The sequence below is a fragment of the Aptenodytes patagonicus genome, chromosome 3, assembly GCF_965638725.1.
Source record: "Aptenodytes patagonicus chromosome 3, bAptPat1.pri.cur, whole genome shotgun sequence".
In the NCBI taxonomy this organism is placed as follows: domain Eukaryota; kingdom Metazoa; phylum Chordata; class Aves; order Sphenisciformes; family Spheniscidae; genus Aptenodytes; species Aptenodytes patagonicus.
The window spans coordinates 60346233-60366361 of NC_134951.1; the positions used below are offsets into that span (position 1 = coordinate 60346233).

General features: G+C 41.6%; 1 protein-coding gene across 1 annotated transcript; it reads right to left on the reverse strand.

Moving 5' to 3' along the window:
- Nucleotides 1-772: 772 nt before the first annotated feature.
- SERINC1 (serine incorporator 1) lies at nucleotides 773-18971 on the reverse strand. The gene is made up of 10 exons (XM_076333502.1): nucleotides 18829-18971; nucleotides 12232-12393; nucleotides 10653-10846; nucleotides 7354-7433; nucleotides 7022-7159; nucleotides 5868-6037; nucleotides 5647-5737; nucleotides 4360-4501; nucleotides 4020-4250; nucleotides 773-2436 (listed from the first exon to the last, which is right to left on the reverse strand). Exons 1-10 carry the CDS (start codon nucleotides 18865-18867, stop codon nucleotides 2298-2300), a joined length of 1386 nt encoding a protein of 461 aa, XP_076189617.1. The 5' UTR covers nucleotides 18868-18971; the 3' UTR covers nucleotides 773-2297.
- Nucleotides 18972-20129: the final 1158 nt, after the last annotated feature.

The following is a 20129-nucleotide window of genomic DNA, read 5'->3' on the forward strand; positions in this document are numbered from 1 at the left end:
GTCAACTTACTGTAGTCGTACTACACAGCTGAATGCCAGAGGGGTTACCACAACACTGGGCGACAGTGCTGTTGACACACTTTTAACTAAATCATCTCACCCTGAGCTCCTGATTTAATATAAATGGTAAGTTAAACTGTAACTGAAGATAAAAGTTTTCTTCCCTCTCTGCCCTCAAAGCCGTGGGTAGGGAGCTTTGAGAAGCTCCAGGGAAGGGAGGAACTGGATTTTAGTAACTTCATACACGCAACAGGAAAAACACCTGGCACTGCACTCAATTTCCTTTTTATTTTTTTTTAAAAGGAGGACTCTAGCCACTTGTACAAGGAGCTGAATCCATAGACACAGCTGTCTGTTCATCGTCCCAATCCAGTGACTAGTTATTTGTTACAGGACCCTGGAGCTGCTGCCTTAAAACGGGCATTCAGGTGTTTCACCCGAACATGAACAGCACAGGTGCAATACAATGCCGCAGCAGTTGATGAAGCAGGAATGCAGTTACAAGTGTGAAGCACGTTTGCGTTTCCAGAGATGGATGCGAAGGGCACAGAGGAGAACTGCCAGAAGACTTCATGGGGTGGGGGGGGTTACACGTGATCTCCCAAAGAGCCAGGAACTAACGGCCGTGCAGGCGTGCTGTGCGGCACTGTCAGCTGTTACTTCTCAGATGACAAGTGCTATAAAACATCCCAGGAACAGAAGATGAGAATACAATATAAAACCCGACACTATCCCTGTCTGGCGGTAGTATGAGACATCAAAAGTCACTGGACATCTTCATCCAAATTTATTTATTAATAGGGTAACAACATATTCCAAATTATTACAAGCCTGTACTAATCCTTCCATTACCATCTCAAGTTTGACCAACATGTCAGACGTCTGCAGTAAATGTCAGTGTTTAGGTGCAGAATTAAAATAAAAGCTTGGAGAATAATTAGCAGCAGGAAGTAACAGTATAAACACCACGGTAACAGATCAGCATGACATCTGCCGAAGGCTCTAGGGTCACTCCCAGTCAGGCTGCTCTAGTCTCAAGTTGTGGCAAGGAACAGAGAGAGAAATAATGCAGCTTACATCATACTTCAATTACAAAGCAGCGAGCACAAAAGCATTTAAGATTTCATAACTGCACAGGAACTATACAGTATTTTAATCAAACATTAATGTCTTACCTCATGCCTAGATTTAGACTTTGCAGGCTCGAGTCCATCTCTGGCAATGGACAATGAGCAAAGTACCTTATACACTAAAAGATTTCAAAATTTAGAGCCCCAAATATATTAAGAAGCACTTTTGTTGAAGCCTCAGTCGATGCAAGCCTCCTTCAGTTACTGTAATTTCAGTGCTCCTTTTCCTCCACTTCTTTTTTAACCACAGTACTCAAAAAATTCCTCTAAAGGGCTTACACAGTTTTCACCGCTTGGCTCCTTGCAAACTCTGTGATTGTAGCTTAGCCAAGAAAGAAAGTGGCACACAAAACAGCAATAAATTACAGCACAGCTATCCCATTTAAACTACTTTAAAAAAAAAATAAAAATAATAATAATACATAGATGCGCATTGTAAACAGGTGCCTTAAAAACATGCTTCTGAGCATCTGATACCAGGATGTTTTTCCCCAGGGTGTCCGTCCCCCTGTCTGCAACGGGACACATCGGACCCAACGGCACCAAGGAGGGAGGACACCAGCTCCCCTGCAGCTTCAGGTGCAAGTTTTCCCCATTTAACATCTGTGCTAAAGGTGTTGCTGCCCTCAGAACGGGAAGAGGTCAGGCTGCTAGTGCCAAAATGCTGCAAGACGTCCAGTAAACTCCAACATGCACAACTTCGAGCCTAACAAATGCGTACTCAAGACCGACTTTGGAATCAAGGCAACAGGGATCAAAGGCAGCCCCCTCCTTTGCTCGCAAAGCCTGATCTAATACTGTTTTGTTACCCTAATTAACACTTGCACCTTTTTTCCTACAACTATTTAATGCAACTGAGAGGGAAAAAAAACCTACTTCCAAAAGGTCTTGATCTTGCATCTAATGCTCCCGAAGCACTCAATCTAGGAGTAATCCTATGAAAACTGTCATTATAGCAATTGCCACTGAGCTCAGCTAGAAAAAGTCATTTAGTGAAATGACAAAAGACATGATTGAAGGTAATCATGCAGAATAAAGCAGGGTATACTACACGGATAGCACACGCACACGTGTGCACACGCATTCACAACTGCACTATTATCTGGAATACTGTTTGTTTCGAAGACACGGTGAAGCTAGCACAATCGCCCTAGAGAGCAGCACAGCTCAGTCGAAGTCACGGTTTGTAAGAACCAGCGGAGCAACCAGAGTCCACACGTACAGCACGATGCCAATCCAGCTGGAAGATATCTTCACCCAGACAGATGGCCATTTGCTGGTCATCGTCTCATAAGAAGAATCCGGACTGTGAGAGAAGGAGAAGAAAAAAGAAAGTTTGCAATTTTTGTTTCAGTATGACATACTAGTGTAGTAAGCCACTCTCCAACACTATTTTCACAGCAGATCATTTTCACTTCAGCTCCACACCTCAAAGGACATCTCTACCCTTCTTCCGGGCAGTTCACACCAATCTGTACAGGAACACCATTTGTAAGTTGGTGTCACAGGAAGGTGGGGAAAGCAACAGCAGCCCAAAAAAATATTTAGTAAGAGAAGCTGCCAAGAAGCAGAAATAATTATGACGAATCTCTAAGCAAATCTGTGGAAAGGCAGGAAATGGATAGCATTTATAGATACAAATAATGCATTTTACCTGGCCGAAAGACAACACCTAGAAGAATTGATAATCTTGATGTTATATTGACCCAAGCAGGGCCAGAAATCAAATCCACAGCAGACCTATCTATCGAGTTACTTTTGAAGGAAACACCTTTTAGTGTTGCTATTTTGATACAAATTGTCCTCTAGCAAATTATTAGAGACCATAATTTATATTTTTCAATTCTGAAGAACATCTGCTCAAGCTGCTAAACATAGTAACAATTCACACACAGGAGGACTATTTTATCATGAGGGTTTTTTCAGGGAGCAGACCACCTCATTTTCTTCCACCAGATCCTGTCACAGAATGGCTGAGAGGTTGGAAGGGACCTCTGGAGGTCATCTCCTCCAACCCCCCTGCCCGAGCAGGGACACCTACAGCCAGCTAACCAGGACTATGCCCAGACGGCTTTTGAATATCTCCAAGGATGGAGACGCCACAACCTCCCTGGGCAACCTGCGCAGTGCTCAGTCACCCTTTCAATAAAAATGTGTTTCCTGATGTTCAGAGGGAATCTCCTGTGTTTTAGTTTGTGCCGATTGCCTCTGGTCCTGTCACTGAGCACCACTGAAAAGAGCCTGGCTCCGTCCTCTTTGTACCCTCCCTTCAGGTATTTATTTATATACATTGATGAGATCCCCCCTGAGCCTTCTCTTCTCCAGGCTGAACAGTCCCCGCTCTCTCAGCCTCTCCTCATACGACAGGTGCTCCAGTCCCTTCTTCATCTTTGTGGCCCTTCGCTGGACTCTCTCCAGTATGTCCATGTCTCTCTCGTACTGGGGAGCCCAGGACCGGACCCAGCACTCCAGGTGTGGTCACCAGTGCTGAGTAGAGGGGAAGGATCATCTCTCCTTCGACCTGCTGATATAACATGTCCTATCTCTCCTTTTTCCAGCTCTTTGTACCAGACATGGGCCTCGTGTTTACTTATTTTTAGTTGTTATAGAATTTAAGACTCTATCCTGTTCACTTCAGCACGACGTGTTTCAGCAGTCCTGTGAATCATGAGAATTAGCCTAGAAAATATGACAGGCACTTGTGAACAAGGTTGGCTACTCCAATTTTCCAATGCAATTCATTTAATATAGATCAAACAGTATACTTCCCTTGAGAAGTCCATTCAAGACCTCCATTCCCCACAGCACACCACTTACGCCTCCTTGTCCAGCAAAAGATAGCGTCTTGTATGCTCATTATTAGCACAATATATTATCAAACGTAAATACCTGTACCAGTTGGTAAGTGTCATCATGATATACAGTGATGCCAGGAAAAGCATGAAATGAAAGAAGGAGTAACTGTAAGTAACTCCATCCCTCTCGTTATCTATGGCTCGGTGAACATCATCTCCATCGTCAAGGGAGCCGTCACTCCTGGGCATGCCATCCTCTATCAGCGTTGATTCATCACTGGTCAGCATCAGCTTGTTAACTTGGCTGTTGTTGGATGTTCGGATGCTGTATTTGACAGGAAAGGACACAGTACAGTTACCCAAATAAATACAATCTAGTATCTGACAATGAGAAGTAATACAAGTTAGTAGGAATTTTTTTAAAGGAATCTTACCTTGAATAAAGAACGCACAGCAAAAACAAGACCAGTCCTACGATTCCTTGTGCATCCCACCACTGAACTACCTGACCTTGGGTTGGAACGGTGGTGCTGTTGTAACCAATGATGCTCAGCAAACTTGGGTTACAGCGCCTATCTGTGGGGGAAGTTACATTAAAACTTACATAAAACAAGAACAGAACAAATATTTAGTATTACATTTCCACGCTGAATACACAGTAATAGAAAGGAACTTTGTGACTGTGACAGTCTTGAAGTAAAAAAGCTTTGAATCTAATTTTAGCCTATTGAGTCTCTCTAAAGCAGGCCAACGACAGCATGTGGCATAAAAATCTGTCTCCCTGAGCAGATAAAAGGATTTTAAACTTATATAAGATATGCATCAACTGCTTTACTGTTCCGTCTCATATAATTAGATGCAATAAAAGTGCTCTGCATATTAAGCTTTAGAAATTCTACCACTAGAAACCCAGTTTGACAAACATATACTCTATAGATGGGGTACCAGAGTCATCTCAGAGTTGGAAAAGAATGCTACAAAGTCAGTTTCGTATTATCAACAGTTCCCAACTCACAGCATCCACAGATAACACAGACGAAACAGCTGAAAGTAGCAGACAATCTTATTTCCCCATAATTACTGCAGGAATTAGGTATGACTCATATGTATGCTGTTACACAGAAGCACAAAAGATTGTCCATAATTAAGATAAAAGGGCCAGAAACCCAATTAAAAACACCAAAAAAAAAAAAAAAAATCAGTATTTGGCAGTTTATTTTAATCACCAGAATTTCTGAAAAAACTTTTTTTTTTTTTTAAGAGATGCTTAGCTGTTTTCAGACACAAGAAACATTGAAAACATTTATTGATACATTTTTTAAAATCCTCAGTTCAGAAAAATATCATCAGTAGCATCTCAGTCACCAGGTAAGAAACTTGAAACTTGGTAGGGAGATGAACCTCCCAGGCACCTTGGAAGAGTTGTGGTAATCTGCAAAGTCTAAGCCTTAGCATACTGCAGTTCTGCCAATAATAGGTTGGAATTCTTCCATACGATAAAACTTAAGAGCAAGTGAAAAACACATTATCTTTGGAAGAACTATTTCTTCGGTATTATCACAGAAAGTTGGGGGGGGGGGAGAGAACACAAACTAATGAGTCCTGCCTCTAACTTGCATGCATTATAGTACCCCATTGTAATATTGCCTTGCAAAAAGGTAAAGATACAATTTACTGCTGAACTGGTTACCCAAAAAGCCATATATTGCTACTACACTTACCTGGTTCGTTGGTCATAGCTGACCAAGTCAAATACATTGTATAAATTGTGATCACAGAAGACTGCAGCAAACCAGATCTTGGCTGAGATTCCTATACAAAGTAGTCATGAAACAGCAAAGTTAGGCAATTAAAAGTCTCGGGCACAATAATATTATAGGTTTCTAGGACTGATAACACAAAAAAAAACCACCCCTAAAAGGTAACAGAATTAAAACTATACCTGAATCTTCGGCAGAATTGACATTACAGAAGCACCGATACACAGCAGCATATTAACACTGATGAATGTCTTGTTTTCAGAACAACCTTCTGGATGAGTATAATAAACATAAAACAAGACAATAGCTACTAGAGACAGCAGGTAATTGACAGCTGTAGCTGACAGCAGAGCTGTGAAAAGAGACAAAAACAGAGTTAAACTGGTTAATAATGGAGAGTATTAAAATTGAAATAATATTGCACGATTATCAGGTTTTTGGATACGGTATACAATGACAATTAGAGAGCAGCTCTGGGCATTGAAATGTAAAGGAAGTAAGTTCTTCTCAATACTCTGAGGTCTTAAAAAGAAAGAACACAATAAATGGGAAGCCTGAAGCCATACTTGATTCTCCAGTGCTCTAACAGCAACCAAGAAGAGCAAGTATGAAGGAATACTGTTATACTACATACTACACTTTGGCTAAAAGCTTAAAAAAAAGAAACTGAAGAACTACTTCTCCAACAGAAGGAAAAACAAAATCTTATTTCCAAATTCCATCTTATTAAAAACATTAGAGAGTGAAGTGGCCATTGCACGAAGACAGGGTGTGCTGTCTTTTAAAACACCTAAATTATCACATCTGAAACGTTTTATTAAAATTAACATATCATTTCTCCAGTGAGATGACTTGTACTCTCCATCACTATCTTGGCCTTTCACTCAGGATATACCTTCGAAGAATGACTGACCGGCAGACAGAAAGAAAAAACAATTATTTGAGATGCTTATGCTCAACATGAAGCAGTAACAGACTAGTTTGTTTTTAATCTGCGCTAAGGTGTAACAAAACCTGTGGCTGAAAAAAGAAAAAAAAAAAAAAACCAAACCCCACAATTGCGACTTCTCTGCTATCACAAACTGATGGCCTGCTTCCAGGGATTAGATCTTGTAACTCAGAGGCTGCTGCCCCTCTCCCTACCCTCCTCCCTCTTTATTTAACTTGACATCAAAAGGACAGCAAGACAATGGAGCTGAACTACACCATCTGAGAAAATGATACTTATGCACGAAGCAGCCCTTCTGCACTCTGGTAAAATGCACTACTCGGTGAATAACTTATTTAACATAATGCACAATGAAATTTAAAACTTGATTGTAGTACAGTCCTTTACCTGCATACCAGCATCTTGAGTTTCCTTCCTCCATTTTTTCAACCCAAGATTCATTCCAGGAGTGGGCAAAGTCAATAAGCAAGACCAGCTGAATAAGAATAAAGCAGAATGCTCCAGCCATACCTACATAAAACCACACTAAAAGAGAAATAAAACAAAACCAGCTCAGAACCATAGATAATTTACCACCCTGTCTTAATGTCCCTAAACACAGAAAAGTGCTATAGTTACACAGCTACAATTAAAACGATAAGATATCAGCATGCACTTAGTTTTGTTTTAAAACCAGTTATGATTGCACCATGATACAGTGGAAGACAATATTCCCTTACCAGTTGTAAACGGTCCCTCTGGTATGAAGAAAGCTCCAACACTAATTGCAAGTGCTGTTGCAAATTTAAAGAACCAGAATCTAAAGGGAAATTAAAAAAAAAAAAAAAAGTCAGGCAACTGCTGAAGTCTGATCTAATTCACAAAAACTTGAAAGTACACAAAATGCACATCCTTAAGTGTTTGTTTCTTTTTTTAATTCACTCATTCTTAACTCACTTCTTTTAATTTTTATCCTACTTCATCTGCCCAAGATTTTTGTTCTCCAGAAAATTATGCTTGAGCTGTGCTAGACTGACACAGAGTTTGACACATTTCCCAGAGATATCTCACTCGCTTATTACAAATGAAGCCAGGGTGGAATATATTTGTGAGTTGGGTATTTTTGTTTGGTTGGTTGTTTTTTTGAGAAGGTTTTTAACTAGAGCAGTGAGATTACTGAACTGCCTACAAATCAGAAAATCAGGTTAAAAAAATCCCTACCTGTTTTTAATATCAAAACCAAAAAGGTAGAAGATCTGGTGCCTACAATGACAGAGACATTATGCTGGAGGTCCCTACCAGTCTTGATTCATTTCCTACAAGAGAGAGATGTACAAAAGCCTGGATTCTTCCCACCTAACTTCAGACTCTTTAGGCCTACGTCTGATGAGGACTTAATCACAACAACAAAAGCAAAGGATTTATCCTTCACAGAAAGGACACAATCAAATTTTAAGTCCCTGTTCCAGTGCAGTAGCACTGGATTTTATTTTTTTTTTCCCAGTAAAAGATACACACTCATGGACAAGCAAAACAGATCAGATGCTTCCCAGAAAGCAGACAAGGAAATATCTTCCACCAAAGATACACCAAACCCACCCCAAATACAGACTGTGTACAAATATACCCCGCATAGGGAACTTCAAGTCAAAAAGTTACGCCAACAAAACTATAAGAAGGTGAAAAATATTTTTTCTGATCACAGTGACAGGGAGCTCCAAATACAGGCACTGTACCATCTACAGGTACTTCAAAACTGAATATAGCACAGAGACATGTACCACACCCCTGCGACGTCAAACACTTGCACGGTTTTCAAGTTTTCTATCTCTTGTCATTTTTCCATACTTTGAACAAGTTTAATCTCTCCTTCTGGCTGTTACAATCAGGTGATGGTGACCAGAGGAATAAATTCCAACTGTGTGGAGAGGAACTATGTGAGATGACAGAAGTGCAGAATATGGGAAAAATGGACTAATTCCCTGGGATACAGAGAACTGACTAAACCCAGTTTGAAAGCTGAATTAACTTATAACATTTATGGTGTAATACATACCCCACTAAAACTAGTTTTTGAATCCACATGTGGAATTTTAGGTTTTTTAAATCACTTTCATTCTCAATTATAGAAATAAGAACAGGTTCAAGTTTGTAAAAATTTCATTTCTCATTCCAGACTTTAAGGGATCTTAACACTCTACCCATATAACGTGCATGACAGCTGAAAACAATACTCATCTGAAATAACACCCACAGTTGCTATGCATTCTGTGCAAGCCAGCAACAATCCTGTGAATACATTGTAACTGATTTTTTCTATTATTCTTCTTAACCTGAGGCAAGAAACCATTCTGACTGCTGTTAAAAAGCAAAGAAGGTGAACATTGGCACTGGACCACATTACTGGGCTTAACTTGCATGCAAGCATGAAAAAGTTAGTACACATACATGGAAAAACTTAATATCCTGAATATTTCAAATCACTGACAGAAAGATTACATTGCAAAGTATTACTGAAGATACATACAATTTCAAAAATCAAAAGCCATGGTTTTCATAAAGCTATCTGTAATGCATACTATTGAAGCAACTAGTCATTACAGAAGTGTTGGAAGCAACATTATTAAATATTTTAGCACTAACAGTTAACGAGTATCATTTTTCCTGTTATCCTAGCGGTGACGCTAGATTGGCTAAGAAGAGTGAACTGCTATGGGCTGCATAAATAGTTCCAAAATTTGTACTGGAGAGCACAACTCCAGATAAGGGTATCAAGAAGATCCCAAACACTTAAGAAGCAGTTTTAGGTAAAAAGATTCCACATCATGTAAAAGGTGTCTTTTATTGTAAAAACACACAGTGTTGATACAGAGTGTACCTGAACCATTTTCTTCTTGCTTGTAACAAGTATGCTCTCCTGAACAAAGCAGGGCGGAGGGAAAGGCTGAGCTGAGTTACTGCTGCTAACGCATCTTAAAACTGTACCGGCCTCTTTTTCATTAGACCAAAACAAACAAAAGAAGTAAACAAAGCAATGTTCTGCTCAGTCTTAATTATTTTCTTTTCCCCTACAGAAATCATTGAAGTTTTTTCTCATTTTATGCTAGAAACGTTTAATCTTATTATACTGAATATAAAGTAAAATGACTTCTTCATTTTTATTGCTTAGCTGTTCATAGCTTCTGTTAAATATAATCATGTTGAAAAAGTAGTAGTCTAAGCAATCACTGTGACCACTAAGACTAGGCACCATAAATGGTTTTATGCTTTTTAGTGCCGTGCCCTATTACAAATATTTACATCTCCTTGGTTCAAGAAGCTACATTACACATAGGCTGAGCCTGGATGAAAACTACCACTTGTGTCAACCCACAAGCTGAAATTCCACTATTATCTTCCATCTGATAATCCTAACTACAATGAAATAGAAAAGAAAAATTTTCTGGAAAGTTCAGAAACTAAATACATAACTCACTCTTCTTTATGCAGAGGGGAGACTGAAGAAAAGATAGCAGAGGGGGAAGAGATATGTTATATATCTATATAGATACATGTAACTGTTAGGATCTTTAAAATAAAGCTGTTCAGAAATGAGCAAGCCCTTACAAACATCAAAGTGAAAAGGAATGTAATTCCTAGAGGACAGATGAGGCTTTTTAATCTTTCTATTTGTTGAAAAAAATCTCAGTGGAATGAAACTTAGTTACCATTATTCACCTCTGAATTTTGTCATCTTTGGACAAAAGCAGAATCTCTAATCTTGGGAAACCTCTGGACAGATTATCCATTGTCAGAGTTCAGGCTCTGAAAAGTGACAGCCATGTGTATCTTTTCCTCTTGCAAAAATTAATCTGCCATGTCTAAGAACTAATAACTTTGAACACCCTCTACTGCAACAACACTCCTCTAGCTACTACGAAATTAATTGTTTGTGGAACAGTAGATTTGACCAGTGTGCTCAGCCACAGGCTTTATTTTCACAGTAGCTGTATCTCATATGGACACACCGCCCATCCCAGTTCTCATTTCTGTATCTTACCCATTGTGCACCGCTGCTCTTGGGTCATTGCTGCTCTTCACTTTGATCATCAATAAGGAGAAGAGAAGGAAGAACATGGCCATACCAAAGCACACACGGTACACGGCTTTGTAACCAACTAGTACATCACAATTCACATGGCCATGCACACCAGGAATAGTTGTTCCCATCCCTCCATCACAAAATCCAGGGATCTGTGATAAATACAAGACACTTCAGTGATGTGTAAAAGGCCTCCTGTGAGTAAATATGTATTAGCAATTTATTAATATACAATTCATTAATATTGTAACATTATGCAACTATTAAAATTGCTAGAAAACATGATACTGAAGGGCTGCATTGCTAGTTACAGTCCAACCAGAATATTAAACACATTCAAGGGAAAAAATCCCGCATAGGCAAATTCTAAACAAAACCAAAAATAAATCTTATTAACAGTGGGGGAGAGGGGGGTTGTTATTAGCAATTTCAGAACTTCTCAAAGAAATGCAGTTTTCACCTGTTGATCTGAATCAGGAGCTAAATAAAAGATCTGGGATTTGGTAAATTTGACTTGACAGTTACTATCAGGTTCGTGACATAGCTAGGAGAAGGCAGCCTGCTCACATCTCTTTAAAACAGAAACAGCCTCCCCTCAAAAAGTAACATCACCATCAATTAGAAGTATCTGTAACTTCCATATGAAACAGCTGAGAATATCCTTTCCAGTCACTACCAGGACATGAGCAACATCTTTTTGAAGTCAAATCATACTCCAGAAGGCTGTAATTTTCTTCCCTAGATGACTAACATGGCTCTCACTGAAGCTGTAACATGGTTACTATACCACACTGAAATAAACATTTACAGATTAATCATTTTGGGGGAAGAAAATCAAAAGCATGCCTAACAGAAGTTACTATCTACTAGAAAAAAATTAAAGACAGCAAAACGAAGACTAACAGAACCAAAGCACATGCAACCCAAGTTCAGTGAACCTATAAGCTCTCTCATAACTCAAATTATCACTCTGTAATTTTACACGCACTACCGTATCTTCATATAACTAATAAACTGTAAAATCCTATAAGCACTTCCTAATTTCCTTAAGTGAAAAATATGCTATCATTAGTGAGAATTATTTTTGTTATGCATTTGCAGACTTTAAAATAGATTTTTAACTAGTACAACACAATGAAACTAAAAGACATATCTTAGATTGTGGTTATTTTTTTCTTTTATTAACAGCAATCAAAATCAATCAAGTGCCACAAATACAAGCATCTCAATAATATATAATTTAAAACTCCACATACATAAGTTACATTTTCTTGTTTGATACAAGATTTTATTTTTTCTGCTCTGAGCTATTAAAGAAGAGATGCAACTTTATTTCTAAATAGCGCTTTTCATCTATGCAGTGACTGTCCCATGAGTTCTTTGTTTATTTGACCTACAGTGAAATTAACGGTGACTGTGAAGCACAGGTGGCAGCACAATTACGTATTTCCAAAGAAAACCCATGCTTTCAAGATGTCATTTACAATTATCTGCGACATTTGTTCTACCAAACATGCTAGCAAAGAAGTAACCTGACCTTCTTCAGCTGCTCTTCCATGCCTGGTATTAACATTACACAGGCAACACTCACGCCAAGAAGTAAGAAGAATGCATAAACCAGCCGAGTTATGGTGGAGTTGTTTCCACTGGGGCAGCATCGGCAGAGCAAGCACGGGGCACTTCCACATAAGCACGGTATCTGACAGAGAGACAGAACATAAAACAAATTCTTTAAAAAGTTTTGCATTGCTAGATTTCAATATTTAATCAGGCTGTGTAGATCATCAGAATGACTCATCCTATGCATTTCATCACTAGTGCAGACTAAGTCGCTGCAACACATTACAGAGCCCCCTAACAATCTTGGCACCGCTGTGGAGTGAAATTAGTGCTATGTCAAAAGTAATCATTTATCCATTCAGAGGAAATAAAGACTGGATTCAGGCTCATTTGTTCTCTTGAATTTTATTTCATTTCAGCTAAATGAGATGCAAGGATTGCTTTTAGTTAACAACTACATCCTCCCTTCCACAGCTGCAGAGATTAAACAAACACACCGCAGAAAAGAAATTTGAGCACAACTGCCATCTAGGTACATTTTCAGCATCTGGCAGAGTTGGGCCACAATCCTCACTGGGGCCATAAACATTACTGGAGCACAAACAATAGGTAAAATAGCATAAAGCTTAGATTGCAAATTATTGCATATTTAGCAGCTACTCACGTATCACATAATTCTGTTAGCTGGCAAAATTAACTTACGCAATGTAACAGTTACAAACCACAAGAACAAAGCAAACACACAGTATACGTATTATCATTGCTACCAAATACCAACAGCGAAAGTGGATAGGAATGCTGTACAGTCGTAATACTACAAGGGGGAAAAATAGGACAAAATTTACCTGTATTTAACTCTTAAACAGAAAATTGTCGGAAGAAGGAAAGGGAGCAGATAGTGCTAGCTCACCCGGGGGTGGGAAGCGGGAAGCGTACTTCACCCCTTCGCAATTTTCTGCCACTTGCTGAGTGACAATTCAGGAAGCGAAAGAAGGGCAAGGTTCCACAAGTAAACGTAAGCCAAAAGAGGAAGGGTACAATCAAAATGTTTTGTTTTCTGTTTTTTTTTAATTTACAAATAAATTATTTTGCCTAGAAGATATGGGAAATCCCAGTGAGCAGTTAACAGCTAAGTTTTGGAGGCCACATATTTTTCAGCTAAGGTAAAGTTACGAAGGGAGCGCTGCCCTATCTGAGCTACAACAGACCACGCAACCTCTGACAAAGATACTGAAGGGCGCTACAACCCAGCTTCTCCCCCAGCACACATGCAGGGACACCTCCGCCACGTGACAAAAGCCACAGGTGTTAATCACCGCATGAAAGACACTCAGTCAGTCACATAAGAACATGACTGGTTAGACAGCCACATGACCAGTGCACGTCAATCATTCAGTATGACTGGCATGTGTCAGAGAGGGTTGTTAAAAGTTTAGTCATATGACAAACAAAAATGCCAGCAGTCCGCCGCCGCTACCAGGAAGGCCCCAGGGCTTGTAGGGAAGAGCAGACAGACTGCCACAAGGCTCTTGGCAGCCTCCTGAGAAACCCTCAGGAAAAGGCTCAGATTAGCTGTTCTTACAGGTTCAACTGGACCCACACACTGGACCCACAAACTGGGTCTTTTAAATACTTTCCTTGTATTCTTTTTGTACTTGTGTTCCTTTTCGAGGATGGAAGAGCCAAGAATTTTCACTCCACTATGCTACAGAATCATTTTTAAATTAGCAAACTTCACTATTAAATTTGTCTTGCTAAAAAAGTGAAACTAGCTAGATTCTCATTATAACTATTTCAGTATGTCAAAGATATTATATTGCCCTTTTTTACCTCCTCCTCCACTCAGTATCATTATAGCACAAAGAGTATGAGGGTGTTGATTCCAGGAGAGGTTTCATCTCATTGTAAGAAAGAAATTTTTTACAGTGAGAACAATCAGTCACTGCAACAACCTCCCCAAGGACATGGTAGAGTCCCCATCGCTGAAGGTTTTCAAGACACAACTGGACAGGGTCCTAGATCACCTCATCTAGGCTCCCCCTCCTATGAAAGGTTGGACCAGATGATCCTTCGAGGCTGTTCTATGACTGCAAGCAACTACATTAGTGGCATCTATCCTTAGTAAGCAGGAAATGTATGGCAAATATTGGCTTAGGATTCATCAGGATTTTACAGTACTAATGTATTACACTATTTCCTACACACACACGCAAATAACCTTTCTATTCTCTGTTCAAAAAATTACTTTCTTGAACTAATTCTGTCTGCATTAATATTTTTGAAGATACTGTTGAATAAAAGGTTGAATTTGGCAGAGTAGAATATAAGCCTAGGTTCATCTGCTGCAGAAAATTTGGTGCAAGGACCGTCTGACATAGAAGTCACTTCTCTGGAGAATCCCAGTGTTAAATTGTTTGCTAAATACCTAAGTAATTCAAGCAGCTTCCTCCTGAGTGCATCAAGGGGAACACAGAGGAATGCATGTTTCTAGACACAGGGGAGGCTTGCAGTGACCAAAATAAAGATGACTGACTTCCCCTCACTGAGAAACAATGTGCCTCAAATGAGGCAATATGCCCCATTTGTGTGTCTGAGCTCCTACACCAGCTTTTAAAACAGCTCATCCTTACAAGCTGTGATCATGCACATTTCTGAACAAGAGACCTACTGATAAACGATACTATTTACATAAGTTGGCCACTTCTACAAGGAATCACATTACAGTCCAAGTCCCTCTTTCTTTTAGCAAGACAGAATAAAATATATACCATTCCAATAAAATAGTATTATTGTACTATCGGCGAAAACACTTCTAACAAGTAACAGACTTCAAAAAGAACAGAGAGCAAAGAACATTTGGTCCACGGAGCTGAGTTTATCAGCAGAGGAGGCAAGGACAGTTTGTGTCATTTTCTTTCTTCCTAAATTCAGAGCACACCTCCTACAAAAAAAAAATACTACAGTACAAATAGTAGGATACTACTACACAAATCAAAGCTTAATATTAGCTCCCCAGGTGAAGGCCAGCTTAGTCAGAGATGCAGACAGTTACTCTGCAATTAGTTTTGAGCTTGCTTTCTTAAGGAAGCTTGGACAACAGTTACTAAGTCACAACTGCATAAACCTATTGCCATCCGGTAACTTTTGGACCTACCAACCAACTCACATCCCTACACGTTTTTGAGAAAAATAAGCAGCTCAGTGGTGTTCACTGTGGCAAAATAAGAAAAGATGACCCACACACCTATTCTGGGAGCAGCCAGCTGGGCAGACAAGTTAATTCATGCCTGCTAAACCACCCACTTCATTCTCTAGAGCAGTGGAAATTGCAGGAGGAACACATAACACGATCATTGAAGCGATCATGCCCCTGTATTCGGCACTGGTGAGGCCGCACCCCGAATACTGTGTTCAGTTTTGGGCCCCTCACTACAAGAAGGACATCGAGGTGCTGGAGCGTGTGCAGAGAAGGGCAACGAGGCTGGTGAAGGGTCTGGAGAACAAGTCTTATGAGGAGCGGCTGAGGGAACTGGGGTTGTTTAGCCTGCAGAAAAGGAGGCTGAAGGGAGACCTCATCGCTCTCTACAACTACCTGAAAGGAGGTTGTAGCGAGGTGGGTGTCGGTCTCTTCTCCCAAGTAACCAGCGATAGGACGAGAGGAAATGGCCTCAAGTTGCGCCAGGGGAGGTTTAGATTGGACATGAGGAAAAATTTCTTTACTGAAAGAGTGGTTAAACATTGGAACAGGCTGCCCAGGGAAGTGGTGGAGTCACCATCCCTGGACGTATTTAAAAGACATGTAGATGAAGCACTTAGGGACATGGTTTAGTGGGCATGGTGGTGTTGGGTCGACGGTTGGACTCGATGATCTTAGGGGTCTTTTCCAACCTTAATGAGTCTATGATTCTATTCTATGATTCTATAACCAGACGAATATTGCAGGAGAGAGGAGAGAGAAAACCCCACAAAACCACTGAAAGTCAAGTGTCACTGCCCCTGATGCACACACACAGAACAAGTTTTTAATATCAAACATAATCTTCTTACTGGGGTAGTGACTAAATGATTATATACTGAATTAAGTATTCGCAAAAACACTAGGCCCCCCGCTGGGCCTAGTCAGGTTTTAGCTACATCATCCCTTACTCATATGCTTAAAGGAACTGATTCAATCAAGATCTTTGCCTTGATTGAGTATTAAAGCAAGCAAAACAGCAGCTGAGCTATTTCAGGGAACAATGCAGTAGAGGCAAGACCCAGCAGAGTGAAAACAGCACTGTCTGACCGATCTAGGTCATCAGGATCAGAAGACTTTTGGTGAGATGACAGTGCTTTTAAGGCCTTCCCCCCCCTCCCACCCCCCATCTCCAACAGGCTCATCTTTGCTCTTAAAACCGCCAAGCTGAAACACCGCCTGATCAGCGCACAGTAGGGCAGAGCTACAACCAGCAGTAACACCACACAAAAAAATCCAGAAGAAATAAAAGGCATGAGGCCAGAAGCCAAGGCCAGTTACCCAGAGCAGCTCTGCATGGCACAACACGCGGCCTTGCAGAGAAGCTACACAGCTGAAGCAATGCCGGCAGCAGCATCTTCCCAGACAAAAGAGGAGTAGTTTTGCTGGCCATGGCACAGTCTCCACTAGCACAAACTCCGCTACATCTGATTCCTCTGCTACCTCACCCTCACAGTTTGTTTCTCTGGATAAACTGTCTTTATACTGACATATCCTTAAAGATCAGCACAGATAGGTTTCTCCTATAAGGACTATCATATCATATAGGCTTTAAGCGCTGATTAGCTGTGGTTTTAAATGTGGAAAGAAAATCAACACTTTAAAGCCATCAGGGTGGGGGATAACAAAAAAAAAAAAAACAAAAAAACACAACCCTGATTTGTTTGGGTGCTTTAAAGGAAAGGACGAGGGTTAGTTACCCACAGTAAATCTGACTTAATCAAGATTACACGCTCATGTAAATCATTTTATCTAAAAGACCATTAGCTGAATTTCTCTGTACTGAAACAAACACTCAAAACCAAGAGGAAGTATACAGGGATTCTTCATGCACTACAAACACCAGTTATCAGGAAGGCTGTTTATGCACTTGAAAATGCAGTATATATTAATGCAAGTATTTGAATTAAAACCTATAGTTATACTGTCGCTTATTATTTGACAATAATTAAAAATGTTAAAGTTAACTATATTCAGCTAGTAATTAAAGCCTAACAGGCTAATCCATTAAGTAGTGTTTAAAATGTTAATTAAAGCAAAATGAACAATGACAGTACTTCGTTAGCAGGATATTATCAGTGGCCTAGGCGCTTATTAACAGGCATTATCAGCCTGGAAGCTTAGCTCATACAGATTTACCACTTCTATGATCGTTTCAGAGAATTTGTACAGGAAATTAAGGAGTTAAGTATCATCTCTCTAATTAAATATCACTCTGTACTAGGGGAACCAAAGTTCATACATATTGATAGCATAAAAGATAGGAGTTTGAATCAATATGAGGTTTTGTTAGACCATTAAATTGTGCGTGTGAACTCCTGTTTAAATATACATAATTTCATTTAACCCAAGTATGGTGCGATATTTTGGTACGGAAAATTCAGGTTTTCACAACCCAACTGACATTTTTAATCCAAATGCCTAAACAGTCATAATCCACGTGATTGTGCCTATTTGCATAGGGACTAGATTTGGAAATACCTATCACTTAAGGATAAGACAGCAATGCCTCAACAGAGGACTGCCATGCAGGATCTCTACCGACTTCTATGTTTCTATGCATAGTGCTAACAGTTTTAAAAACATCTCAAACTATTGCTTCCCATTAAGAAGAAAAATCACCTGACGATGCTCAGCATGGTGGTGACACGTCACCACAGGATACTGTGCAGTGAGAAAACGATGCCTCGGTAAGACAAAGATGCTACAAAGGGCGGAGCTGCTCAAGACAAAGCCGTAAGAAAGAGGAATTAAATACAATCACTAGAGTCAGGGAAACACGCGAGTTTTACTTTTCCCGAAAGAAATGCCTAACTTCATAAGCATTTAATTAGATTTTGACTCCTTTACAGATTTGGGGAGGGGGAATTTTAGCGGACACAGTAACGCCTCCCCCACAGCAACGCGGATTAGGCAGCGACCAGCAGCGCAGCAGGCCGGCCTGTCTGATCAAGCTCCACATCGCCCCAGCGAAACGGCTTCGGCAGATCCCTGGGGAGCCCCCGGAGAAGCCCGAGAGGGGGGACCACCGCGGGGGCGCGCCCCAGGGCCCGCCTCCTCCAGCCTGCCGGGGAGAGAGCCCTGTCCCGGAGGAGCGGGGGCGGCGGTCGCTCGGGGCAGAGAAAGCCTGGGTGGCAGAGGGGAGGGGGCCTGCAGCCTCCCCGCGCTTGAGGAGGCAGGAAGGCAGCGCCACAGACGCCCCCACCCCTGTGAGACAAAGGCCCGAGGAGGCGACGGGCGAGGCCCGGAGCCGGCGGCCGGTGCCGCCCCCCCCCCGCTCCGGGCCTGCGACGGACAAAGAGGGGCAGGGAACCACCGCGCCGCCCGCCCCCACCTTACCCAGCTCGCCATGGAGCAGAGGCCCAGGACGCCGCCCATGGTCCGCGGCGGGCTCGGGCTCGGGCTCGGGCTCCGGCTCCTCAAAGATGGAAGCGCGGCGGCCGCGGGCTCTCAACGGGGTTGTTTACTGCGCCCAACGGCGCTTCCGGTCGCTGTGACGGCAGAGGCCAACGTCACTTCCGGAGGGAGGCAGGGGCCGGGGCGGCGGCGGCGGCGGACGGGGGCCGGGCGGCTTCGCGGCGATGTCGCGGCGAGACCCCCCGCAATGCGGGCCCGGGCCCGGGTTCGTCGTCCCCGAGCTTGTGACTGGCAAAGGCGCTGGTCCGCCCGGAGCGGCCCGGCTGCGGCAAGGCGGGGCCCGCCTGCCCCCGCGTACCGCTGCAGGTGGCGGCTGGCCTAGGCCGCCGGCGGCTTCCAGCTTGCCCTGGAACGGCGGCCGCCCGGCTGCGGCTGCCTGCGTCGCCATCGCGTTTTGGTCCCCTGCCGTGAGGTGTTAAAAGGATGTAAAGTGGTGAAGAGTTGGCCTGTGCTGCTTCATCGCCTTCCCACACCTACCTAAACCGGGGAGTGCCGGCCAGCGGGAAGGTGGCGCCGGGAGCGGTGGGCCAGCCTCCCCGCAACAGCTGCCGCTGCTCGCCGTGCTGCTTCCCAACGCCTCCCGAAATCGGCTAGCAGGCTGGAGCTGGGTGGCCGTAGTCTCCCTTACCTGAGCAACACTAAAGGGAAGGCTTTGTCCCATAAAAACCGTATAAAAACATAACGCTTTCACCACAGCAAATCTCATGAGGGACCACATTTCTTACAACTACTGCTAAGAGCGTTGAGCCTGCAGGACCTTCTGGCTGTCGAGGTGGTGCTATGTAGAAGATGAACATAGTCCGAAAAAATGGTAAAAAAGAAAAAGTATTCCTCAAAAATCTTCCTAAAATAATTGGACAATCAAGGAACAGAAAATGCACATTTTAATAATACAGACATCATAATACTGAGGATACTGTCCTAGCTGAAAAAATACGACGTTTGTCAAATGTGTTTTACTATCCAAAAGTAGGCACTTAAGAAGGATGAAAAATTGACTTGTTAAATGAAATACTTAGTATGAGGCAGAACATTTCATATGGAGTAAACAATATGTAACTTAATTTTACAAATTAGGAAATATTTTTGACCTTCACAAGTTTATCTTCTTACTAACATATGAAGTGATTATAGTACTACATACTGAGCTACTGCTCAGGTTGAAGTTACCTATGAATGTTGCTAAATCTATAATTGATTTTAAAGGCAACCTTATTTTCAAA

Bases quoted from the DNA above. Each gene is read 5' to 3' on its own strand.
- SERINC1 (XM_076333502.1), bottom strand. From the start codon at position 18,867: ATGGGCGGCGTCCTGGGCCTCTGCTCCATGGCGAGCTGG. The intron at 7,160-7,353 runs GTAAGGGAATAT...TTTCTCTTTTAG, and splicing joins AGAGGGACCGTTTACAACTG to TGTGGTTTTATGTAGGTATG. The intron at 2,437-4,019 runs GTATTTACGTTT...CTTCTCTCACAG, and splicing joins ACACTTACCAACTGGTACAG to TCCGGATTCTTCTTATGAGA.